General features: G+C 41.2%; 1 protein-coding gene across 2 annotated transcripts in view; it reads left to right on the top strand.

Annotated features, from left to right (window-relative positions):
• Positions 1–783: 783 nt before the first annotated feature.
• Positions 784–27,106, top strand: part of LOC120554214 (glutaminase kidney isoform, mitochondrial-like) — a 41,618-nt gene continuing 15,295 nt past the window's right edge. The window contains exons 1-6 of one of the 2 annotated variants that reach the window (XM_039792958.1): positions 784–1,202; positions 17,930–18,026; positions 20,466–20,584; positions 25,545–25,674; positions 26,008–26,087; positions 26,422–26,585. In XM_039792958.1, the coding sequence (XP_039648892.1) occupies positions 949–1,202; positions 17,930–18,026; positions 20,466–20,584; positions 25,545–25,674; positions 26,008–26,087; positions 26,422–26,585 (844 nt within the window). In that variant the 5' untranslated portion in view covers positions 784–948. The remainder of the gene's footprint in view (positions 1,203–17,929; positions 18,027–20,465; positions 20,585–25,544; positions 25,675–26,007; positions 26,088–26,421; positions 26,586–27,106) is intronic. The other variant, XM_039792959.1, reaches the window with a different exon arrangement.

The following is a 27,106-nucleotide window of genomic DNA, read 5'->3' as shown; positions in this document are numbered from 1 at the left end:
TCATGAAATACGTGTGGCAGGGCACCTTTAAAATACAAAGAAACAAAAAGGAAAACACAAGTAAAACAAAATGTAGCACAAAATATATCACCCAAGCAGAAAGATAAACAACAAAGCAAAAAGCAACAGAGTGTAGGGTGAAAAGATTAGAACAGACACAACTGTTAATTAAACTAAATGACCGAACAATAAAGGTTGAGGAAAAAAGTTTTGAGAAAAAAAGGCGCTGCCATAAGCTGACTCTTCACAATAAAAGCCAAGCTTAAATTCACTCAGAGCATTTTTTTTACTAAGAGGAAACTCAACAAAAAGGCACTTCTATCCTTCACAATATGTCTGTGATTACATCACATTTTAGTTTATTTTATTTATTTTTTACAGGGGGCTTACCTTATAATAACCCCTAAAAATAGTGTATTTCCGTTAATCATTGTACTTTTCTGCATTTTCCATCCACTATAATAATATTTTGGTACTTAATTGGATCTGTCACATACTTTGCTATGATGTTTCCTCTCTAAAAGTTTGCTTTGGTTCTTGTTTTGTGCATTAACAACTATTATAAAGAGGGAGACTGTACTTAAAAAAAACATTATAAAAGGTATGTATATATTCATAATCGCTATAAAATGTGGAAACTGATAGAGATAATTGATCAAAAACAATCACAACAGTAAGCTAGAGTTCTAATGATTGACAGCCCTCTTGGCCAATCAGGTGCAGCTATGCGTTGTCATGCTCCAATCAAAACCCCTGTTGCGTGAAAGGTAGGTTGTACTCCGCTGAGTGGCTCGTTCTGTTGTTGAGTCACCGGGAGAGAACCGCGACCGTTACTCGGCTGAGAAAAGCCGACTCCCTTGTTAGAAGCTGCGCCTCTACTCCTCCAGATTTCTTCGCTCGGCCTTACGTTCGTTACATCATCCAGATATTCTTCTCAACGGGATTGAAATGTTACATTTTCGGTCAACGGTAGCGCTCAAGGAGTTATTTCAAACGCAGCTGAAGCGTCCATTGACAGGTAGAGTTGGTGTTAAAGCGACACCTGCGACCGCCGCCTGCTTCAGCACCCGTAGTTTGGATGGGAGGTCGCCGGGCAGACGGAGTGCATTTCCCCCGCAGCACTTCACCACAAGACACGGCGTTAGAGGCTTTTGCTCCAAGAGTGACAGCCACAATGAAGCCGCCAAGGACTCGACAGAGAAGTGAGTAGCGTTAACCCGGTCTGTGGGCAGATGTTAGCCGCTAGCTCCACGGTACGCCAAACTAAATAAGAAAAACTGCCAATTTACTGCCGCGTTAATCGTTGGCGGAAGCCTGTGATGAAACCCGGGAACCATTCCTTAGGTTTATTTTTCATTGAAATACGTCTATATTTACATACACAATAGATGCCGAATTAAAGAATGGCTTCTAAAATTACCTTATAAATAACCTGTTTTACTTTAAGTTGTAACGTTACATCCTGCATTCACACACCTATTTTAAGTAGTAGATATTTACATTGTTGTTCGGCAAGTGCATCACGCAGGGGCTAGCTCTGGTGCCGTTTGAATGACAACCTAGCCAGACAGCTAAAGCTATATTTGTAGCTAAGGCTACAGTGTGGGGTTTGCCGGCGAGATTGACTAATTTCCAATATTATTCAAAACCACGTTTCGACGCTATTGATTGCCTGTAAGAGAAGGGCACGTGATCAAAGGTTTGTGCTGGAAAAAAGGTCAAATGGAAGCAGGTGGTGTGCAGCCAGCTAGATGTCGTGACCAGAAGCTGCAGCTTTCATCTACAGTTACATCACTGATGAATAAACCTGCCACCAGCTTCTCTTGCCTTTTGAAAATGTAAATATAACCACAACAAACACAATGTGTCTGTTTAACCTAATGCACCATGCAGACGGACTAAGCCTCATCTAAATGTCTATTGAAGGTCAATCATCATTGAACCCCAGGAAGGCATCTATATAATTTCTTTTAATTTTATTTTTTTTAATCATGGATGCAATGTATTGATCATTAGTTATTAAGCTAATAATATGACACCTGACATGTTTTTATTGAAGTGTCATCAACAGTCCCCCAAAAACCTACATTCACGGTAACAAAGAAGAAAGCAACTCTGCATTTTTGTTGTTGGTATTTTCATATATTAAATTATTTAGTTTCGGGGTCTTCCACAGGGGGTCCGGGACCCCTAGGGGGTCCTCCAAAATATTGTTAATTTTTGAAAGTTTTTTTAACTGAATCCACTGTGTAGGTTTTAACATTAAAACATTAAAACATGATTTATAAAATCATGCCAACAATTATTAGGCTAATTTAATAGCTTAGTATTTCAAGCAAGAAGGCCATGTATAAAGGCTTTGGGCCACCATACACGTAATTGTAGGCCCAGTTTACAACATATGAAGTAGGGGGTCCCTGCTCCGTCTCTCTTTCAGTTAGGGGGTCCTAGGCTTAAAAAACAAGTATTAAATATTCAATCGTCTAATATTCTGCCAACAGACAGACCTTTATTGATATTTAGGAAAATGTCGGAAAAACCCGTCAGTGTTAGAGCTGGGCGTTATGGAGAAAATCAAATATCCTGATATTTTTGACCAAATACATCAATGTCGATATTGTGGCGATATTGTAAGGTTGACAATTAGTGCTTTCACAAAATATTTACACAGTGAGATTTTTGACAAATAATCATCAGTAATGTGGACATAATAACTATGTGGGTAAAGGCGAATAATAGAACATCTAGAACAGTCTGGTGTGTTCAGAAAAGGACATCACTTTACAGAAATGCAGCCTTTAAAACCAGGAAAAGACAACACTTATGTCTTATCAGGATATTACGATATCCAAAATTTAAGACAATATCTAGCCTCATATATCGATATAATATCGATACATCCATCCTACAACGATTGATACAACAGTTTCAAACACTAAGACTTTGAGAGTGGAGTTTAGATGATACATGGCAGGGCAAGTTGAAGGTGGATGGCCTCTTCTTTAAGAAAGATGGCATTCAGTTTGCTCATCGTATGACCAAAAATAGTTCATAACACTACTAAAAATAATAAAAAAAAAAAAAAATAGAAAAAAAAAAAATAAAATCCCCCTGGAAAAATTATTTCAATGATTAATCCATGATCAAAATAGTGGCCAATTAATATCTTGTTGATTGACTAATCATTTCGGCACTGCTTCTATCATCTACTGGCCATTCACGTACTTAAAGGTCCCATGACATGGTGCTCTTTGGATGCTTTTATATAGACCTTAGTGGTCCCCTAATACTGTATCTGAAGTCTCTTTTATATAGACCTTAGTGGTCCCCTAATACTGTATCTGAAGTCTCTTTTATATAGACCTTAGTGGTCCCCTAATACTGTATCTGAAGTCTCTTTTATATAGGCCTTAGTGGTCCCCTAATACTGTATTTGAAGTCTCTTTTATATAGACCTCAGTGGTCCCCTAATACTGTATCTGAAGTCTCTTTTATATAGACCTCAGTGGTCCCCTAATACTGTATCTGAAGTCTCTTTTATATAGACCTCAGTGGTCCCCTAATACTGTATCTGAAGTCTCTTTTATATAGGCCTTAGTGGTCCCCTAATACTGTATCTGAAGTCTCTTTTATATAGACCTCAGTGGTCCCCTAATACTGTATCTGAAGTCTCTTTTATATAGACCTTAGTGGTCCCCTAATACTGTATCTGAAGTCTCTTTTATATAGACCTCAGTGGTCCCCTAATACTGTATCTGAAGTCTCTTTTATATAGACCTCAGTGGTCCCCTAATACTGTATCTGAAGTCTCTTTTATATAGACCTTAGTGGTCCCCTAATACTGTATCTGAAGTCTCTTTTACATAGGCCTTAGTGGTCCCCTAATACTGTATCTGAAGTCTCTTTTATATAGGCCTTAGTGGTCCCCTAATACTGTATCTGAAGTCTCTTTTATATAGACCTTAGTGGTCCCCTAATACTGTATCTGAAGTCTCTTTTATATAGACCTTAGTGGTCCCCTAATACTGTATCTGAAGTCTCTTTTATATAGACCTTAGTGGTCCCCTAATACTGTATCTGAAGTCTCTTTATATAAGGCCTTAGTGGTCCCCTAATACTGTATCTGAAGTCTCTTTTATATAGACCTCAGTGGTCCCCTAATACTGTATCTGAAGTCTCTTTTATATAGGCCTTAGTGGTCCCCTAATACTGTATCTGAAGTCTCTTTTATATAGACCTTAGTGGTCCCCTAATACTGTATCTGAAGTCTCTTTTATATAGGCCTTAGTGGTCCCCTAATACTGTATCTGAAGTCTCTTTTATATAGACCTTAGTGTACGTACACACAGCCGCCGACTTGAGCAGCAAAAGAAGCTCTGGCCGCCCTGTCGAGGACGCTTGTCCAAAAGTACGGGGAAGCTTATTGACGCTTTGACCGCTCTGACGTAGCAGCATTCTTCGATCATGTTCAACACACGATTGAAGAAAAAGCACCAGCAGCCACTGCACGGCCAACACACTGACACTAGAAACCTTTTATGAATTACATATATAATGACAGAATTTGTATTGTTTGTTGGTCGCGGCGGTGTCTGTTAGCAGTTAGCTCGCTCGTTAGCCGCTGACCCACAGCAGAATGCAGGCAGAGCGAGCAGCTGCCAGCTGTTGATCCGTGCAGGACTTCACTGTGAGCGGACTGTTTAGAGACCATGTGACCGGCAGGTAACGTTAACTGGTCCCTATACGCAAACAACGTAATATCATAAATGATAGGGGAACCCAGCAACGGCGATTATGAGATTTTCCTTCATTTTCATGGAACTAATGTCTTGGTAGGAACACAAGTTTACATCGTATGTTTCTCTGGGATCAGCCAGCGCGAAGGACGTCTATATTCCGATTGGTTGCTGCCGTTTGCCGCTGCTTGCCACTGAACCGCGTCATAGCTCATTACCATAAAGTTGACCAAAGTTCAACTTTCTGATGGACGCTCAAAACGCCCAAAACGCGACGCCGACAGATTTGACGCTCCTTGCAGCTGAGAGAAGCCAGCTTCCATTAAAAATTAATGACTTCCGGTATCTTTAGAAGCTCAAGTCGGCGGCGGTGTGTACGTACAGTTTGTGGTCCCCTAATACTGTATCTGAAGTCTCTTTTATATAGACCTTAGTGGTGCCCTAATACTGTATCTGAAGTCTCTTTTATATAGACCTTAGTGGTGCCCTAATACTGTATCTGAAGTCTCTTTTATATAGGCCTTAGTGGTCCCCTAATACTGTATCTGAAGTCTTTTATATAGACCTTAGTGGTCCCCTAATACTGTATCTGAAGTCTCTTTTATATAGGCCTTAGTGGTCCCCTAATACTGGATCTGAAGTCTCTTTTATATAGACCTTAGTGGTCCCCTAATACTGTATCTGAAGTCTGTTTCCCGAAATTCAGCCTTGGTGCAGAATTACAGCCACTAGAGCCAGTCCCACAATGAGCTTTCCTTAGGATGTGCCATTTCTGTGTCTGAGGAGGAGAGAGGGGGGGCAAGGTGGAGGGTTGGGGTGTGGCCTTGACCAACTGCCACTTTGCTCGTTTGAAAGCCATGATGTCTCTCTCTCATGGGGGGGCCAAATTCTCTGGGCGGGCAAAGCAGAGAAAGGGGAGGTAACCTTGCTCCTTATGACCTCATAAGGAGAAGATTCCAGATCGGCCCATCTGAGCTTTCATTTTCTCAAAGGCAGAGCAGGATACCCAGGGCTCGGTTTACACCTATCACCATTTCTAGCCACTGGGGGACCATAGGCAGGCTGGGGGACTCATATTAATGTTAAAAAAACCTCCATAAAGTGAAATTTTCATGCAATGGGACCTTTTTAAAATTCTACTCCCAACTAGTCAACGTTTAGTTGCAAGAATCTCAATATTTACAGAATGAAATTGAGTTTTTAAACCAATTTCTGGTATGTTAGCTCTTAAAGCACAGAGGATCGGTGTAAGAAAACCCTGGTTGGCAGACGGTTATTCATTCTGACAAGCTGAACCGTCTTCACTCTGCTGTAACGGAGTCGAGCCAGTGTTAATGAGATGTTTGTGTCTCAGATTCATCACTTTTGCCCCATGTTACACTTAAAATGAAGGCTGTTTGTTTTTCTTTTTTTCTTGCTATCAGCGTTCCGAGCAGCTGCGATACCAGCCGCAACACCAGCCTCCGAGAGTTTTATGGAAATAAAAAGCCTCATTGCCCTCGCAGGCCGACGCTGTCCCCATTTGTTTCTATTCACGGACAATTTGCTTAAGCTGTCGGCCATCTTTAGGCAGTCACTCTGCCTGGGTTGTCAGCAACGTCTCGTTTTCCCCTGGAGGCTGATTTCAGTTTCGGTGAAGCCTCGGCTCGTTCTGTCACACATCTGCGTTGCAGATTAGTGTTTGAGGAATCATGAACAGGCGGCTTTTAGATTTGGTGAGTAAGCGGAAGAGCGCTTTGGCAGAGGAATGCTTTGGCTGTTCATTATCAAGGCAATTTCAAAGTTCTCTGATAGCAGGGATGGACAGGGATGGACTCCTAATGATCACAAAGACCAAATAGTCAAGGAAAAACTGTTATTTTGGACATTTAGGTTTTGCAAGTAAACTATCTTGGGTTCTGAATGAAAAACAAAAGTTCAAATTTGGAAAAGTGTTTTTCACAGTTTTAGGTGTTTTTACGGTTGACTCTGCTGAAACACTTTATCGATTAGTTGACCAACTTAAAATGAAACCGAAGCTTTATAATTGATTATTCCGTTAAGTCATTTATCAAGCACACATGCCAAATATTCTCTGATTTGGATTCTTAAATCATGTGAGGATGTGCTATGGTTTTGTTTCCTGTCATAGTAAATTGAATAAATTTGGGTTTTTGGACTGTTGCGTGCACAACGGGGGAAATAAGTTATAATAAAAATACGTTTATTTCACACAGCACCTTTTTACAGACAAAGTCACAAAGTGCTTCACATGATACAAATTGTTAAAATACAGTAAGACCCAAACATAAAATGAGCAAGCAAAAAAGAAATCAAATACCAATTGAAATAAAAGATTAAAAGACTTCAAAAAAACAACAACCTAAAGTTACAAAACTGAGACGAAGTCTTCGAAAAAGAAAAGAAATTCAGCACAAAGATTTCATTTTTTTTGTGGGCATTTTTCATTACATTGTGACATTTTATAGACTTAACTACTAAATGACGTGGACATGGTTCATATTCGCCCAACAGTCCATGGTGGTGCCACACATAAAGGATAACCTGGGTTAAAAGTCAATAAATTTGGGTCAACATGACATGAATAAATCCTTTGAATTGAAGTCCCAGGGGGGGCCTCAGACGGCACTCAGCCTCGACTCCCGTCTGGTTGTGAGCGTCCTGAGGCTGTGCTCTGGCTAATAAGGGGTTAAAAACGTTTGTTATGCGGGGAGAAGCTTATCCCGCCTACATCATTTTTCCACGTTTTTTGCACCAAAGCCTGGATGCTGGCGTGCTGCCCGGCAGTTGTCAGGGCCTCCAGGAGCAGATGAGTCAGTCGCACAGATGGATTTGTGCAGTCTCTCTCTCTCTCTCTCTCTCTCTCTCTCAACGCTTACCGCTTTAACATCTGCCTCCACCCTCCGAGCCAATTTGTCATGACATCTGCGAGGCAGTGAAACCAGCAACATCGATCGGGTGAAATAAACACAGCCGACACGAGTGAGTGTGTCTTAAGTGCGTCCGTTAGCGGAGGGGAACGTCCTCAAACCTCTTCATCGGCATTATTAACACGGTAGCTTCCCGACGCCGCTGATTTGACTTCATTGGATCGGCAGTTCCTCCAGTGTGGCGTCAGCCTTTTTCTGAAAACAGTTGAAATAGTCCACAACTTTGTTAATTCAACTTTTCAATGACATGCATACTACTGCAATTAAACCCATTCCCAGTTCTTCAGCTATTCTCACCACTTGACCTTCTTCTTACACCATTCAAGCCTACAATCCGGTGTGGCGTCAGCCTTACAACATACAGCATTCACGCGCAGTTTCCTCAGAAATTGCATTCTCTGGTTTGAAAACTTTAATTTGTAGCAGTAAATCTAGGGATGCAAATGTGCCAATTATTTTCTCCTACGAATCTTCTTTTTTTCATGTGAGAAAATATAGGAAAAAGATGCCCGTAACAACTTCCCCAAATGTCGTCTTTTGTCCGACCCACAGTCCAAAACTCGAAGATTATGAATTTACAATGACTTAAAAAAAAAAAAAGACAAATGCTGCAAATAATCCCCACCGGAGAAGCTGAAAGCCGAATGAGATTATTTGGCAATTCTGTGATATAAAGTCAAAACTATTGATGTGTTCAATGTGGACATCTAGACCTTTAGAACGTGCTGATATCAGCATGACAGCACACCCAGAGCCATTTGAGCACACCACAGGCCCATCACTTCAAATATTACTGTGACCGTAATATGTAATGTCACAGTGTTTCCTTTAGGATTAGTTTTTTTTAGCAGTGGGGGCAGGTCCCCCATGAAATGGAACTGACACTTTGCTGCAACACAAACAAATATATTTATTCACCTCTATTCACACACACAATGAGGCATATTTTCAGAACTGTATTTTTGGAGTTACTATATAGGCCAACTTTGATCTTGCCATATAGGCTAAGCATTCTGTAGCAAATAACAATAGCAAACAGTAGCAAAAGTCAATGGAGGTAAAAAAGCGAGTACATCTGTCGGACACCGCTCCGTCCGGCCTCGCCAAATGTTTTACGTATTAAACAGAACTGACACTTCGCTGCAACACAAACAAATATATTTATTCACCTCTATTCACACACAATGAGGCATATTTTCATTTCATTTTCATTGAACTGTATTTTTGAGGAACTGTACGTCTACAAAATGAATTCTACAAGAAATTCTTCATAGGGAAACCAAAACCCAAAGTAGGCTATAGTATGAAACCAGTCATAATGAAACTAATTGCATATTTGCTTCAGTGGCAAAGTTGGCAGCCTTGCAGTGTGCATTTGATTTTTCTTGGCTTTTGGAAAAATAACTCCAAGGCTCGGTTACACTAGAACGGCCACTAGAACCGTTTTTGATATTTATATGTGTAATAGGGCTGCACAATTAATCGAATTTTAATCACGATCACGATTTTGGCTTCCCACGATCAAATTTGCGTGATCGAGCGATATTTAAAATGCGTCATTCCGTTCATAGAACAGTTTTTCCAAAACGAATCTAGCGCTCCATAAACCACTGTTTGATCACATGTCTCCATGAGCCAATCAGAGCTGTTCCCTGCCTGCACCGCGCAGCTTAGTTTCTAGATGTAGACAGTCACAGAGGACAGAGTAACGTGAGGAATATTCCACAACAGGTAGCAGTCGGTCATCAGTACGCGCGATCGCGTTTACCAGTTTACCAGTAAACGCAACGTTTTTTGTCCCGTCTGTGTTGTTTTTGCAGTGACCAGTGCTAGTTTGTGTCTTTTAGCTCATAGCTTTAGCAGCAGACTGTTGGACGTCCCGCTGTTGGAAACCTACAGTGAAATACAGATACGCTACACTGTTTAGCAGTCAGCATTTTAGCCGTGTTTAATCCAGTTACTACTGTAGCTAACGGTAGGCTAACGTTACCTGCTGTGTAACGTGTTATTAATGTTTACTGTGGCTAACGGTAGGCTAACGTTAGCTGCTGTGTAACGTGTTATTAATGTTTACTGTGGCTAACGGTGGGCTAACGTTACCTGCAGTGTAACGTGTTACTAGTGTTTACTAGCGTGACATTCAGCGATGTTTATGTTGCCTCTAACGTGGGTTTCGGAGCATCAGAGCGCAACGCAGTCATGTAAGTGGCAGTGTAATGAGCCACAGAAATCCGTGTAGCTATTTCGTCTGGTAGATACCAGGCACCACGCGCCCGTTAACGTGAACAGAAATTCGTGCGTTGCCTGTATCTTCACGGCAAACATGCATGTGTGGAAAGCGGTCGCACAACAGCTGAAATGGCATACTCCTTCACAGTATCCTTCAATAAAGGAGGAATGTAGCACAATATGGATGTATTAGTAGGAATGTAGCACAATATGAATGTAAAAGCAGTTATAATTATATAATTATGTGACAATAAAATTTTGTTTTGGCTAAAATCAACAAATAATCGTGATAATTAATCGTGATCTCAATATTGATCAAAATAATCGTGATTATCATTTTGGCCATAATCGTGCAGCCCTAATGTGTAATAACTTTGCTAAATAAAAAAAATAAATCCTGCTGGTACCAGACTTTTCCTAAAAGAGTCTGTATTTTCATTTAAAATAGTTTTTATATACTGTACATTACACAAAAGGCATAGAAAATACAATCACTTTTACCTATTTTGGCCATACACTGTCATATTGACTGCTCGGATTTTCGCGGTTTTGTTTTTAATCTTTTGCGTGGTTGAAGATGCATCTTGGTTGTTTAGTAATAATCATAGTCTCTGTCAGAGAAATGTAACTAGCGGTCTCGAGTAACAAGTGTGGGCAATGCATCCCCGATGGGCCGAAGGCAAAGCCAGAGTCGGTAACGTAGGCTACGGCGTGGATGGACTCGGTTCTGAATTAGAAGAAAAGCTCCGGGCGCTCGCTCTGTGGAAGGCGCGGTACACGCCGTAGATGGCCGGTAGCTGTCTACGTGTTCATATAACTTTATACATGCTACAACTGGCTGGAATCATTACACACATCCTCTCCAAGGAGTGCACCAGCTGTAAAATGTCCCGGAGGAAGTTCATGCAGCGACTGGCAGAGGAGCTGAGAGCGGAGTTTATGGAGGAAAAAAAGGGACGCGGCGCACGGTCCGAACAGCGCTGTGCACCGCGGCAGACACCAAATCAGAGGCAGTGCCTGCCGGGTTAGGTTAGGTTATAAATGTTCAAATAACTAAATACTTTTAATTGTTATTTGGCTGTGAATTATGTTGAATGAATTTCCCCCAATATGTTTCATGAATGTATGAAATAATCCCGGTTTAGCCTACTATGCCATGATATGATATCAAGGGCGTTGTATTGAATCAACAGCCACGTGCAATTTAGCTAGCAGGTGAAGGTGAAACTAAAATGTGCAAGAACTATAGACTGATACAGGCTTAAATTAACTGACAATATAAGTTATACGACTTACAGTTCTCAAGAATGCATACATCTCAACCGGGTCCTCCGGACAGCCTGTCTCTTTTTTCTTTCTCCCTTTTCTCCTCGCGTTGTGAAGCGCGTGTCTGCGCTATTCTCCGTCGACGTGCTCTTTCCAATCACTGCTGATAGACGGCTTTTTGTATATATATTTCTGATACCGTGGCGGGAGAAATCTAACCGTGGCAGACCGCCACTTGCCAATCAACATAGAGGAAACACTGGAGTATGTGTCTCGATAATGCGCCAAAAATGGCATACGAATTGACGTGTCTTACATACGCCACTTCATGAGATTGGTCTGATTTACAGAGATAAAGTAAAAAACTTTTTTATGTTTATGTAATTCAGGAACCACATTTACCTCGGCACTGGCGTTTCAAAAAGCGCTGAGGACTTTTTTTTTTTTAACGCAGTTGACTCCACAGGATTATAATGTAAAACAGACGCCAGCGGCTTCAAAAAAGACGCCGAGTGTGAACATAGCCTGAGTCGATTAGTTGACTAATCGGTCGTTTTGGTCTTAGTCGATTTAAGATTTATGTAGTCAGTTAGTCAAAAGCTTTTTCACGCTGAATGACTTCTACAGAAGAATCGAATCAACACAACTGGTGAACAAGATTCAAAGTGGTGCTTTTGCATGATTGTTTGCGGAGAAACTTTATTTTATTTTTTATTTTTTTAAACGCGTGTCGAATAAATCAACTAATCGATTGGTCGACTTAGAATTTCTTTAGTCGAGAAATTATTCATCTTTCCTGTTTGGACACCACCAGCAGTGGAAGAAGTATTCAGATCCTTTACTTTACCTAAGTAAAAGTACTAACTAGAGCTGGGCAATATATCGATATTATATCGATATCGTGATATGAGACAAGATATCGTCTTAGATTTTGGATATTGTAATATCGTGATATGACATAAGTGTTGTCTTTTTCCTGGTTTTAAAGGTTGCGTTACAGTAAAGTGATGTCATTTTCTGAACTTTCCAGACTGTTGTAACTGTTCTATTATTTGCCTTTACCCACTTAGTCATTATATCAACATTACTGATGATTATTTATCAAAAATCTCACTGTGTAAATATTTTGTGAAAGCAGCAATAGTCAACACTACAATATCGTTGCGGCATCGATATCGAGGTATTTGGTCAAAAATAATCTGATATTGGATTTTCTCCATGTCGCCCAGCCCTAGTACTAACGCCACATTGTAAAAATACCCTGTTACAAGTAAAAGTCCTGCATTGAAAATGTTACTTCAGTAAAAGTATGCAAGTATCATCAGGAATTTGTAGTTAAAAGTAAAGAACTCTCCTCCCATTGTAGATAGTGTAAAGGATCCAACCAGGTGTGTGTTTAATGGTCTAATCATCTCAGCTGGACTTGTAGTCCGTTATATTGTCGGCTAGTTTACTTTAGAATCAAACATCAGATTTTATAAACTACATGTGTTTTGTGTGCAGGAATCTTAACGTGTAAAGTAACTAGTAACTAAAGCTGTAACAGATGAATGTAGTGGAGTAACTAAAGTAACTAGTAACTAAAGCTGTAACAGATGAATGTAGTGGAGTAACTAAAGTAACTAGTAACTAAAGCTGTAACAGATGAATGTAGTGGAGTAACTAAAGTAACTAGTAACTAAAGCTGTAACAGATGAATGTAGTGGAGTAAAAAGTAGAATATTTCTCTCTGAAATGTAGCGAAGTAGAAAGTGGCATGAAAAGAAAAGACTCTAAAGTACAAGTACCTCAACATTTGGACTCAAGTACAAGTACTTGAGTAAACTGTAACATAGGTTTATTTAAATTTTTTTTAAATACAGGCCACGGTTTGTTGTTTGTTGTAATCCTCCATTACTGCTGATACAGTGTGAAACGTGCACATTAGATTTCATTGATTCATCTAATAATGTGATTTTTATTTTTTTTATTTTCTTTTTCTTCCTGACATAATCCCAGCTTTGCGTTCATTAATGTCTCTTTGTCTTGTTAGTTTGTCGCCCTGACAGCAGCCACGGTTGATGCCCGTTTTCATACTTGTGTGTAATTTCAGTGCATAATGCGATTATTTGTGCACATTTTGTTTTTACACGTCTGTACTGTAAATGCCATTTTCACTGTTACTAATTCACTGTTATTCCCTCTGCACACTCTCTCCCTCTTGTTGATCTGCTTGCTTTGCATTTGTAAGTATGTTTCAATTTTTTTTTTTTTATTTAAGTTTTAGTGCTTTTCTGTTAATCAGTTTTCCAGTAGAAGTAGAAGGTTTTCTGCGGAAAGCCGACGACCCCCCCCACCCTTTTTATCTTGAAATGACATCTCTTCCTCCCAGCGGCTGCGCTTGAATCCCCTCTACCTCACCTCCTCCATCCCTTTCTCCCTCTGACACACACACACACACACACACACACACACACACACACACACACACACTCTGATGTGTATTCCTTCCTCGCCAGCAGACCACGGCAACAAGCAATGAAAGCGTTGCAGGCTCTTTAAGGACGCAGCAACCCGCTTATCCGGAGTGCATGAGAATAATCTTTTTAACCCTTTTTAACTTTTTAATAACAGTGCTGCGTTCCACGCACGAGTTGGAAGGTCGGGAATTTAGATTTCCTGCATGGAAGAAGCTCGTCTCAAGTCATTAAAGTCAGAATTTAAGGGACGTAGCGTCATTTTTAGCATTCGATGGCACCAGAACATCCATTATTAGTAAGGCGGTAGGAGTTCTCTATATATTTGATTCATGGCTAGAAAAATTGGAACGCAGCTCAGCTGTGATTCAAATTTTCGGACCTTCTGACTCTTGAGTGGAACCGTCAGTGGTGATCATGACGTCTAAATGACAGGTCAGCCACTCAGTCCCAGTGTTTCCTCCTGCGTTATTCTGCAGCAGCGTGATCTGGAAGGAATAAAAAAAAGTAGTAGTAGTACAATTCGGTGGGTTTAAAACCCATTCATTGTGACATTCTCTAAAAAAAAAGGATGAAGCTGGCGATATTTCTTGTTGTAAATGAATCCTATTAAAGAAAAAAGAAGACAAAAACCAACGATGAACTAATCCTGCTAACATGTTTTGTGTGAGTAGTCAAGACATTGTTGGCTCTGATGTGTTCATGGGGTCTGCACGATATGGGGTCAGCCCTATGTTCCCATATTTCTAAGAGTTTTCTTAAAATTAGGGCCTATGTTAGGGTTAGGCTTACATTCCATCTGTAGTCTATTGCTACTGGATAACAGGTTGGGTGTAATTGGCTACCAAATTGGGAGAAAGGGTGATAAAATCAGATACAAATTTATGAAAAAGGAACAGTGGGAACATAGGGCTGTGGGAACATCGGGCCTAATTTTGAAAAAATCTTAGAAATGTGGGAACATAGGGCTGTGGGAACATCGGGCCTAATTTTGAAAAAAAAAACTTAGAAATGTGGGAACATAGGGCCTCATTTTCAGTGAAAAAAAAATTCTTAGAAATGTGGGAACATAGGGCTGTGGGAACACAGGCAGGCTCCCCACGATATGGGAAAAATATGCGATAATGTTTATCGTGATAACAATATTAGAAGAAATGATACAGATATCAGTGTTCTCAGTTCTGCTGCTTTCAGTGTTCTGCTAAAATACATCAAACTGCTCCTTGAATTTAAAACAAATGAAAGGAAATAATTTCCAACTTTCTTTTATTGAACAAGTTTGAACACTGAATTGAATATAAAAGGCAGAACAAAAAAAAAAAAGTGCAGTTTTCTGCTGATATTTTCTTCCGAGCGACACAGGAAGTCTGAGTTTCCCGATATGTCGCAGCTTTTTGCGACGTGTCTATTGTGTCGGTTGATCACGGTGGAATCGGAAAAGTCTAGGATGTTTCCATATCTCAATTTTAGTAGGACATGAACAAGTTCATGTGCAGAGAAATGGCTTGAGATTGGATTAAAGTCCCTCATTTGACAATTTCCATGGAAGCCACAGTATCGATTTGATTTGTCAAATGGCAAAGTTGCCGCTTTCACAGCTTTCGTTGCAGTTTTATTAATTGTCCATTTTCCCCGGCAGGGGTTATGGTTATTTCCTGATCGCTCGCTGCTGCTCAATAAATCCAATGGGAACCCTGTTTCAACGCTGAGTCTGAAAGTACAAACTGCTAGATTTCTGCTCTCACGTCTCAAATAAGGGGGGGTCCAAACTCTTTTAAAAGCTTAATATCTCTGGTTGGCAGCTGCGAGGAGACACCTGCCAACTAAAGCTTTCCCCTTTTTGTCTTTAGACATCCTCTCCCAGCACCAGTGTGTCCCAAATCCAATTTTGGTGTCGATATGAATCGTAGCAGAGAGCCTGCTGTGAGCTGGTGCCCCCCCCCCCAGTCTGCCTCCTGACACGCTACTAACCTTCCTCCCAGAGATGACTCAATGTGGAAGCGCTGCTCAGAATACCAGCCCGGCCGCAATACTACTAGATGATGCAAATCACCAGACGCTGTCAAGTTTTATTTAATGCAATGCACCTTTTTCACAGCAGACATTTTGACTTGTCATAGTAGGAACAGCACAGCTGAAATTGATAACCTTAACGATGGCTCAGTTCCATCAAGTGTCCCAGTAAGATATTTCAGTGAGTCAGCATGCACAATACCAGGGTCTCTCCTAAGTGGAACGCAGCCATCAGTAATGTGCTTTTCCTACTATGACATGTCAACATGTCTGCCATGAAAAAAGGTCTATGCTGTCAGCGGGGGAACAAAAGTTATTGCAGCTGCAAATTAGCGGATTACGGCCGCGCAAAGGAAACGCAAAAGGGCCCATGTTGCATGTTGGGAAGGTTCTTTCTTTCGCTAGTCCAAATATCATTCGCTGTATTACGACTACAAATGTGACCAACATGCAACTTAGTATATGGCTGGAGTTTTAGGGCTTGGTTAAAGCCAGTTGCTAACAACGTATTTGAAGCCTACTGCTTCTTATGCAAGAAAGCAATTAAACTGTGAACGTCCTGGGGCAAACGACAGCCAGTTCTGCCAAGTATCAGGCCGTTCCAGCTAATTTACTTTGCAATGTATTATTTTTTTGATGTTGTGATATACAGTAGGTCTTACATTTCATTCATAAAGGTCTTAAAAAAAAGTCTTTTTAAAAAGTCTTAAATTTGACTTGGTAAAACCTGCAGAAACCCTGATGTGTCTTAAAGGAACACGGCGACTTATTGGGACTTTGTCTTATTCCCCGTATCCCCCAGAGTTAGATGAGTCCATACATACCCTTCTCATCTCCGTGCGTGTCGTAACTCTGTCTGATGCCCCCACCGCTAGCCTAGCTTAGCACAGATCCTGGAGGTAACCGGCTCCATCTAGCCAACTGCTCCCAATAAGTGACAAAATAACGCCAACATTTTCCTTTTTCCGTGTTGTGATTTGTACAGTCACAGCGTGTACTAATAACAAGGTCACATGACACACAGACATCTTCTAACTGTATACATACTGGGGACTATATTCTCAGAAGGCAAAGGGAAGGGAATAAGACAAAGTCCCAATAAGTCGCCGTGTTCCTTTTTAAGGAGTTTCATTCTGGGGTCAAAGTGTTTGGCATTAAATTCCTCTTGTAAACACGATGCAGGGAGTTTAAGTAGTTTACGTGGTTTAAACACATTTGCCTGGCTGGTATTCTAGCAAAAATACACATTTAACAGTCGACATTGTAGTGGCTTCATGGCAGAATATTAACCTATGGAAAATAGGGCTGGGTACCGAATTCAATACGTTTTAGGCACCGGCCGAATTGCCTCCTTAGTATCGAGTAATCCAAAAATGCCTCGTCATTCTGTACCAAAATTGAATTTCTAAAGGGGAGAAAATCTCATCAGCGTCAGTGAGCCAATCGGCACGCAGCATGCTTCTACCAAGATCTAATAATGGAAGGAAAAATCTCTACGTTACACAGAGACGGGGCTCACTTAGTAGGAGCTGGAAAATAAATAGGATTAATAACGTAATTTCTATTTGTTAAAATGGATTTTTCGGTGTCGAAGTCACGGTATCGAGATTAACCGTGACCGCCCACTGTTAAGTGTTTTTCCCCATTCATTTGTTCCATGGACGTTTCAAAAATTGCTTCTATAAAGAGTCTGACGAGCCAGACCCACATCAAGATGTTAGGTCTGGGAACTCGCCATTGGCAGGGCTCAATCCGAGGGGCGGGATAAACGGTTGTCTTTCAAATTCCCATCTGCACGCAATAGGATAGCGCTACAACCAGGCAGAGCAACGCTAGTTGATAGATTTAAACTTATTGCCGTATCCGGTCGGCAAAACTCCGAACACATCTTCCTTTTTTTAATTCCAATGGCCGCTGTTCGCCAGCAGCAGCAGCCATCTTCTTTGTCTTCAAGTAGCGGGGAGTTCACGCGGAACCGTCGCATCTCTGCCGTCATTATGTTAGGCCCGCCCACCGACTCTATACACGATGTGATTGGCCTTGGATTTTTTACTTCCGGAACGATACCCAGCCCTAAATGGTAAAGTACATGTCACAAGTCTTCCCCACAGGTTAGAATACTGAACTAAGGTCAGTTATTACTCACTGCTTCTCCTTACAGTCAAAAAGCTTCTTTTTTCCCCCCCTCCTCCTCCCACTGCTTCATGTTCCCACCACGGCAGGGCCTCACTGTCGAGTTGCGTGTCTCACCTTTCTGTCTTGTGTGTGTGTTTTTTTATTTATTTCTAATTTCCTGCAGGAGAAGGAAGGCAGGCATCCTGCCCAGCCTGGAGGACCTGCTCTTCTACACCATCGCAGAGGGCCAGGAAAAAATCCCAGCGCACAAATTCACAACGGTGAGTCCTCGGGAGCCAACGGATCACCGAGGATTTACGTTAGGGCGTACTTGCTGCACAATGTATCGTTTTTTGTCAATCGGCGCAGTGAACACATCGCGGGCGGCTGCGACACATTGCGAAAGACACTCTGAGATTCCTGGTGTTAGTTGAAAGAAAATATCAGCAGAAAACTGCACTTTGAAAATGGAACTGTCACTCTTTCTTCTTTCGTGCTGCCTTTTTATATTTCAATTCAATGTTCAGTTTGTTGAAAATGATTTCCTTTCGTTAGTTTTAATTTCAACAAGCGGTTTGTATTTTAGCAGAATACGGAAACCCTTCAATATCTGTCTATCTGTCGCGAGTAATATCGTTACTGCCATATTCAGCAACATTATCGCATGTTTTCCTCATATGGTGCAGCCCTGATAACACATTGGGCCCTATCTTGCACCCAGCACAACGCAGCGCAAACCCCCACTCTGAAAGAAGTGTCTTTTCTAGTTTAAGACCGACGCAGTTGTCAATTTCCTGTCCAGCGCCCGCGTTGTTTAAAGGTCCCATGGCATGAACATTTCACTGTGAGGTTTTTTAACATTAATATGCGTTCCCCCAGCCTGCCTATGGTCCCCCAGTGGCTAGAAATGGTGATAGGTGTAAACCGAGCCCTGGGTATTGTAAGAATTTAATCTAAAATGTGACCGATGACCGGTCTGGCCCTAAAAAGGCCAGACTTAATCTGACTCCAATTCTATGGTCACTGAAGAGTGTTCGTTTACTGGTAGATCAGGGGAAAAGACTCAGGATTCAAAATAAGACTCAGGATTCGTCCAGTTAAAGTTAATAACAAGCTTTAGTGAATGATATTTGCAAAATACAATATACTTGTGCACAAGGATCAGATTACCTCAAGATAAAACAGCCTATCGCTAAAACCTAGCAAAACAGAGTTTCCCCCAGCATCTGATGCCGGCTAACCCAGAACCTTTACTTTTTATTCCCTTTCTCTGCTTCATCCGTCTAACGATATGTATCACATTGTATAAACGAATGACCTTGACTTCTCATTCCCAGCTCATAAAGACAGACTGCTATTGTTAAATTTGAACCTTTGTGTTTTTTTAATCTCCTTCAAACTTACGGAGTTCTCCAAGAGTCAGGTCATTCCACTATACTTTGTGTCACATATCACGCGCTTACAAAACACTGACCTTGTTGCCTGTTCCCCCCTTGATCAGAGAAGACTTTTTCATTTCAGGCATTATCTCACCCTACTTTTGTAATGTCAAGTCACTGTAGAACTAGATGGCCTCTCAAAACCCAGGGAAACGAGACAACAAGGTCAAAATCATGAACTCTACAATCCTGTTAGCTTACTCTCACAAATATATTCTAACAGTATCCTGCTCTGCCTTTGAGAAAATGAAAGCTCAGATGGGCCGATCTGGAATCTTCTCGTTATGAGGTCGTAAGGGGAAAGGTTACCTCCCCTTTCTCTGCTTTGCCCGCCCAGAGAATTTGGCCCACCCATGTGACGAGAGACATCATGGTGGCAGTTGGTCAAGGCCACACCCCTACCCTCCACCTTGCCCCCCCTCTCTCCTCCTCAATAGCATTTCAAGCTACAAACACAGAAATGGCATATCCTAAGGAAAAGAAAGTCCTCATTGTGGGACTGGCTCTAGTGGCTGTAATTCTGCACCAAGGCTGAATTTTGGGAAAGAGACTTCAGATACAGTATTAGGAGACCACTAAGGTATAGACCTAAGGTATACTAAGGTATAGAAAGAGATCTGAAGTCTCTTTTTATATAGATAAAAGAGACTTCAGATACAGTATTAGGGGACCACTAAGGTCTATATAAAAGAGACTTCAGATACAGTATTAGGGGACCCCTAAGGTCTATATAAAAGAGACTTCAGATACAGTATTAGGAGACCACTAAGGTATAGACCTAAGGTATACTAAGGTATAGAAAGAGATCTGAAGTCTCTTTTTATATAGATAAAAGAGTCTTCAGATACAGTATTAGGGGACCACTAAGGTCTATATAAAAGCATCCAAAGAGCACCATGTCATGGGACCTTTAAATAGCAAAATGCTATTTATTTTACTTATTGAGGAATTTCATACAGGAATGTGGGTGAGCCGTTTTCAGGCAAGGTGCTGTCTGTGGGAGAGAAAGCTCCATCTGGAGTGAAATGTGTTTTTTTTTTTTTTGGTTATTCTTTCTACATCTATTACACACACAAGCAACCATATAACATACTGAATAAATAAGGGAAAATCCCCAAAAGCATAATAGGGGCAGGGAATCCTTGTCGATCTGGTTGAATTATGAGCAGGATAACTCCTCTTGTTAGGCCCTACAGGAGCCTCCCGCTCACGGCTCATAGATTTATTGATTTGCTGCCAGACTGTCTTAATCCTGATGTCTCCCCACCCCTCTCGGTGCAGGCTCTCAAAGCCACGGGGCTTCGTACGGGAGACCCTCGGCTGAAAGAATGCATGGAGATGCTGAAGGTTACGGTGAAGACGACGTCTGATGGGGCACTGGACCGACACCTCTTCAAAAAGTAGGTTTATTTTTTTTCTTTTTATTTTTTCACCCCCTTATTCTATATATTTCTTTTGCACTATTGCCTTGGAAACTGCAGCACAGTTAAAAAAACAACAACGTGACGGTGCGAAAGACAGACGCTTCAGCTTTCTGCTGCATGAAGGAAAAGAACACTCTTAGCTGTCATGGTTTTCTATGTTAGATAGATTTTACAGGTCCCATGGCATGAAAATGTATCTTTATGAGGTTTTTTAACATTACTATGAGTTCCCCCCAGCCTGCCTATGGTCCCCCAGTGGCTAGAAATGGCGATAGGTAAAAATCAAGCCCTGGGTATCCTGCTCTGCCTTTGCGAAAATGAAAGCTCAGATGGGCCGATCTGGAATCTTCTCCTTATGAGGTCATAAGGAGCAAGGTTACCTCCCCTTTCTCTGCTTTGCCCGCCCAGAGAATTTGGCCCACCCATGAGAAAGAGACATCATGGGTTTCAAACAAGCAAAGTGGCAGTTGGTCAAGGCCACCCCCCCCCCCTCCTCCTCAATAGCTACAGACACAGAAATGGCACATCCTAAGGAAAGGTGGAAGTGGCTGTAATTCTGCACCAAGGCTGAATTTCGGGAAAGAGACTTCAAATACAGTATTAGAGGATCACTAAGGTCTATATAAAAGAGACTTCAGATACAGTATTAGGGGACCACTAATGCCTATATAAAAGAGACTTCAGATACAGTATTAGGGGACCACTAAGGCCTATATAAAAGAGACTTCAGATACAGTATTAGGGGACCACTAAGGTCTATATAAAAGAGACTTCAGATACAGTATTAGGGGACCACTAAGGTCTATATAAAAGAGACTTCAGATACAGTATTAGGGGACCACTAAGGTCTATATAAAAGAGACTTCAGATACAGTATTAGGGGACCACTAAGGCCTATATAAAAGAGACTTCAGATACAGTATTAGGGGACCACTAAGGTCTATATAAAAGAGACTTCAGATACAGTATTAGGGGACCACTAAGGTCTATATAAAAGAGACTTCAGATACAGTATTAGGGGACCACTAAGGTCTATATAAAAGAGACTTCAGATACAGTATTAGGGGACCACTAAGGTCTATATAAAAGAGACTTCAGATACAGTATTAGGGGACCACTAAGGTCTATATAAAAGAGACTTCAGATACAGTATTAGGGGACCACTAAGGCCTATATAAAAGAGACTTCAGATACAGTATTAGGGGACCACTAAGGTCTATATAAAAGAGACTTCAGATACAGTATTAGTATTAGTCACTGAAACGGCCCATTTGTGTGACGTCCTGTTGTGTTCTTTAACCCCTTTTTTAATAAGACAACAGCGACACTATCAAATCCTCACTATGATGACGCAGATGTGAGTTCTTGATAAATAATGGCATTTCTTAGATTTTTGCTATCTAAAATAGCCGTTTATATTTCGCTCGTAAATTGAATTTAAAAAGCCTCTTGTGTCCTTGTTCGTCCACTTGTATCCGTCTTTGAAAACACGTCCGTCGCATAAGCCGTTCGTCGATTAAGAGAAAGTCCTAACATACAAACTTTGTGTCGATATTCATGAAATTCAATCGAGTTTTACTATTTCCATAAGGCATTTTTTCATTCGATATTAATACATTAATTAATTAATTAATTAATTAGCATTAAAACTTTAACTTAAAGTGATATCCTGCTTGCTGTTCCACCTTTTCTTTTTTCTTCTTCTTTTTTTTATCAGCAACAATCACTCGTCGCAGTCTTATCATGAGAGTTGTTCATGCTGGTCAGAGTCCTGTGCCCTCCCCCGCAGCAGAAATGGGTCACCGCATTTCATTAAATTATTCATCACCCTCAGTTTGCACGTCATCGGCATCTTGTCGAGGTTTTACACCCAGCTGGATTCAAGAGCAGGACCTCTGGGGGGGGAGGACGGGGGGGAGGACAAGGACACTTAATATATATTATTTACTGTTATAAGTTTTGGTTTAATAAAACTCCATAAAGCATTCAAATATGACACCTTAACACCGCCATCTTCAGAGCATGACACCAAATGCACAGTTTGGGGCGTGCGTCAGAAACAGAAAATGTCTACGAGTTTTGGTGACGTGACGTTCAACGTTGGCAGAAACTGTGTTCATTTGTTCAGGGATCTGATGAGCGTTTAAGGGCGCTTTCACACCTGAAAGTCCGAAACTAAGGTTCATGTTTTTGTTTCATTGTAGACATTTGCTCCGGTAAGTTTTGGTTTCACACTGCAGTTATGCAAGCGCACTAAAGAACCGTGACAAAACTACATCCTGTCATCATCACATACAGTAGCTCACAAAAGTGAGTACACCCCTCGCATTTTAGTAAGTATTTAATTATATCTTTTAATGGGACAACACTGAAGAAATGAAGGGATTCGGGAGTCTTTCTCTCGGGATTTTGCAGGACAGGATTTTTTTTTGGGGGGGGGCCCAGTCACGTGATCGGGATATGACAAGAGTATTTTTGGGGGGATGGGATGTGAGCGACAATTGATTTCCGTGATTTCCCTCTAGTTGGTGCTTGATGCGTTTGAGTTTTTTTCCGACATTTTTTTTACACTTTTGATGCTTTCAGTGTTTGACTTTTTTTTTTACAGGTTTTTCCCCCCTTATTTTCAAACTCTTTGGGAACGTTTTTCCTTTGGGGGGGGGATTTTTTTTTTTATCGTTAGAGGCCAGTAAAAATTGATTTAGGGCAAGTAGACTGTTATTTTACTTGCCCGACAGGACAAGTGAAAAAGAAACAAACATTAGCGTTGAACCCTGCACATTTTAATCAATTACTTTTAACCGATTCGCGATGCATCGTTACATCCCTAGTTGCCCCGCAAGCTGCTGAACTGGAAACAAAACAAGGATGGGCGTAGAATATAATAACATTAACACCCCTGCCCTGGTATTACAGGCTGAGACGGAACAGGGTCACAGCTGGGGTGAGAGTTGGGACATATGAGAGCTGACCAGGGAGCTGAATCCAGACCCCGGCGCCGCCTCCCCATTTGTGGCTTGAATCCATCACATCCGCTCCTCCCCGGGCTTATTTATAGAGCTCGGCGTCACCGAGGCAAGCATGTGAGCGGGCGGAGTGCAGCGTGTGTTTCCTCTGCAGGGATCCCATGCTACAGGGATTAGACGGCACACGGCTTGATGCAGAGAGATAGCTGAGACACAAATCTCTCCGAGGCACAGCTTCTGCCGCACCGCCTTTTTATTAGGTGGAGTTGTGTGATTTGTGGACAAAATCTAGAAAGCCCTGACAAACATTTGGGAGAAGGAGTGGTGGAGTGAGGACCTGCACTGTACAAATGGTTCCAATGTGTTATTATTTTCAGCTGTTTATTCTAACCCCCACGCCTTTGGGGAACCAGGAAAAAATGTCGCTGCAGTGAAAGATCAACCCAGTCGACTGACATTCTTTCACTGAACAAATTGAACATTGAACGTAAAAGGCACCGCTGAAAAAAGGAATAGCCGTTGCATTTTAACGTGCAGTTTTCAACAGATTTTTTCCTTCAACTAACACGAAAACGTGGGTCAGTCGCGATATGTTAAAACTATACATTGTGCAGCCCTAGCACTGATCCAGACAAGCAAACCGGTTCCCAAAAGACAGCACTGCTAGTTAAATGATAGTTTAATCCAGTAGCAGATGTCTCACAGTGGCAGCTGGTGTGTGTGAAGAGCTGGACCAGTTGAGCTTCCTAAGATTTATGACACAGAAGAGTCTGACGCCAGTGTGATGATTAGTTTTTATCAGATCGGTTTTAGAACCGAGACGCCCCAACTTCAGAGTTACTTCCTGTCTCTGTGTCCCGTGGGTTTAGCCACTGCCACGCCTCACTAGCGGCAGGTCCTGGGTGTAACCATTCCAGCGGGAAAAGTGAACACAGATTATGAGCGATTTTTTATTTTAATAAATTTTTTATTTAATATTGGACCCGTTCTTCACAAGCCACATATCTCCCAGAACGTTCTGACACTAAAATGGCAATTTTCAGACGGACAGGAGAAGGTTAACTGTGTTCGAGCCCTGTTTCTCAGGAACCAACTCTCGCGAGATCTGGCAACACAGATGAGGTTACGTCGACTAACGTTTACCAGAACCGGAACAAAAATAATTTTCGCAAATGCTAGATATGGCTTTTAGCTGTGTAAATATCTAACGTTGGCAAAAAGAAAATGTAAATAAATTATGCAAATAAAATATTGTAAAATACCCATTTCTCATCCTGTTTTTGTAGTTTAACAGCAATTTACTGGTGGAAAAATGTATTATTGTTGTAAGTCATTGTAGTTTTTTTTTTTTGGTATATTTGTATTAATATAATTTTTAAGTGATTTCATGAATTTAATGAATCTAAATTGACAAACTACAAACCAATAAAATTATCACACTTTTATTGAAAGTAGCACGCCAAAATTTGACAATAGTAAATTTGGATAGTTGATACATTTTTAAATAAATCCTTTAAATTCCCCCCTTTTGTGTGCCGATCCTTGTCTGGCTATCACCAGACCAAGCTCAATCTTTTAAGATTGAACATTAGTCTGGGGAAGTCTGCTCTGGATTTTCTACTGCACAACGGGCATAGTTCAAATGACTCTGTACGCAATTGGATAGTCCTTCAACCAATCAGACCGTACGATCCGGGTGACGTAGCAGCGGCATCAACGGGTTGCTGCGCTTCGGTGGCCGCCATGTTGAATGTAAACAAAAAGCTGCTTGGTCGCTTCTCTATCGTCATCGTGTTAAACCCGCCAACAGCGCGCCAGGTGGATAAGCCAGTTTGTGATTGGTCCCCGCAGATTTGTAACTGAAGCGGGATAGATAAATGGACAGGTTTCCAGCCTGCGAAATCAAATCACCGACAGATTGGTCCACTACTGGTTCTGGGCTGACTGGGTCGTCTTGTCTCCTCTCTCAGGTGTGTCCAGAGCAACATTGTTCTGCTCACCCAGGCCTTCAGGAAGAAGTTTGTCATCCCAGACTTCCAGTCCTTCTGCGCCCACATGGACGAGCTCTATGTCAAAGCCAAAAACCTGTCCGGAGGGCAGGTGAGTGAGGGCTGCAGACAAAGTTTACAATCTAGTGCATCACTACACATGTTTCCATCCACACGTTTTTATGCAAATTAAGCAGCTCCGTGCGGAGCTTAGCGCATGGATGGTCTTGCGAAGCACAGGTTTGTATTCGCTTTTAAGCCGTTGGATGGAAGCGCACTTTCACCGGCTTTAACTCGCATGAATGTTTTTAGCGAAACTTCAGATAATTCGATTGACAAGTGGATGGAAACATACAGTAGCTACTGCCAATATTTGGAACTATTGTGTGCCGTGTAAACCAGCCATGAAACCTGAATGTAAAAGCTGTGTGATGTCACGCTGTAGGTGGCCGACTACATTCCCCAGCTGGCCCGCTTCAGCCCAGACCTGTGGGCCGTCGCTCTGTGCACCGTCGACGGACAGAGGTAATATTGAAGTGCTTACTATTCGTGCTGTTATTTTTCACCTTTTATGTAATGTACAATGGCTGTCTGAGCTGTAATGTATATTATCAAAACTAAATGATGGTGTCTGAATTTTAATAACTGAGTGAAAAAAAAAAAATAAGCACATTGGCAGATAATGTGTCGGGGTATTTCAGCCTAGGGCTATCGAAATTTTAATCGGGATCACGATTTTGGCTCCCAAAAACAAAGCAATCGAGAAAAAATGACTATTTTGCACGTTATTGTATCTTATTTTTTCTTGTGCTTTCAATAAATGCAGCTAGAAATAAGCTGTGCCGTGTCTCTTTTTCAGGCACACTGTCGGCGACACCAAGGTTCCTTTCTGTCTGCAGTCTTGTGTGAAGCCGCTGAAATACGCCATCGCCGTGCACGACCACGGCACGGAGTACGTGCACCGCTTCATCGGCAAAGAGCCCAGCGGCCTGCGCTTCAACAAGCTCTTCCTGAACGAGGAAGGTGAGGAAGCAAGCACTCCATATACCCCATCTCACATAGAAACACACGCACACTTAATTATGTACACTGAACAAAATTATAAACGCAACACTCTTGTTTTTGCGCCCATTTTTCATGAGCTGAATTCAACGATCCAACACTTTTTCTGTGTACGCAAAAGACTTATTTCTCTCAAATATTGTTCACAAATCTGTCTGAATTTGTGTTAGTGAGCAATTCATCCACCTCACAGGTCAAGATGCTGATTAGACAGCATGATTATTACACAGGTGTACCTTAGGCTGGCCACAATAAAAGGCCACTCTAAAATGTACAGTTTTACTGTATATATATATATATATATATATATATATATATATATATATATATATATATATATATATATATATATATATATATATATATATATATATATATATATATGCACAACATTTTCCCTCGGGATAAATAAAGTTCTAACTCATCTTAAGAGAAATTAAAGTGCTCATATTGTGCTTTTGGGCTTTTTCCCTTTCCTTTGT

This window comes from Perca fluviatilis, chromosome 24 (genome assembly GCF_010015445.1).
Source record: "Perca fluviatilis chromosome 24, GENO_Pfluv_1.0, whole genome shotgun sequence".
In the NCBI taxonomy this organism is placed as follows: domain Eukaryota; kingdom Metazoa; phylum Chordata; class Actinopteri; order Perciformes; family Percidae; genus Perca; species Perca fluviatilis.
This window is presented reverse-complemented; position numbering and strand designations above follow the sequence as displayed.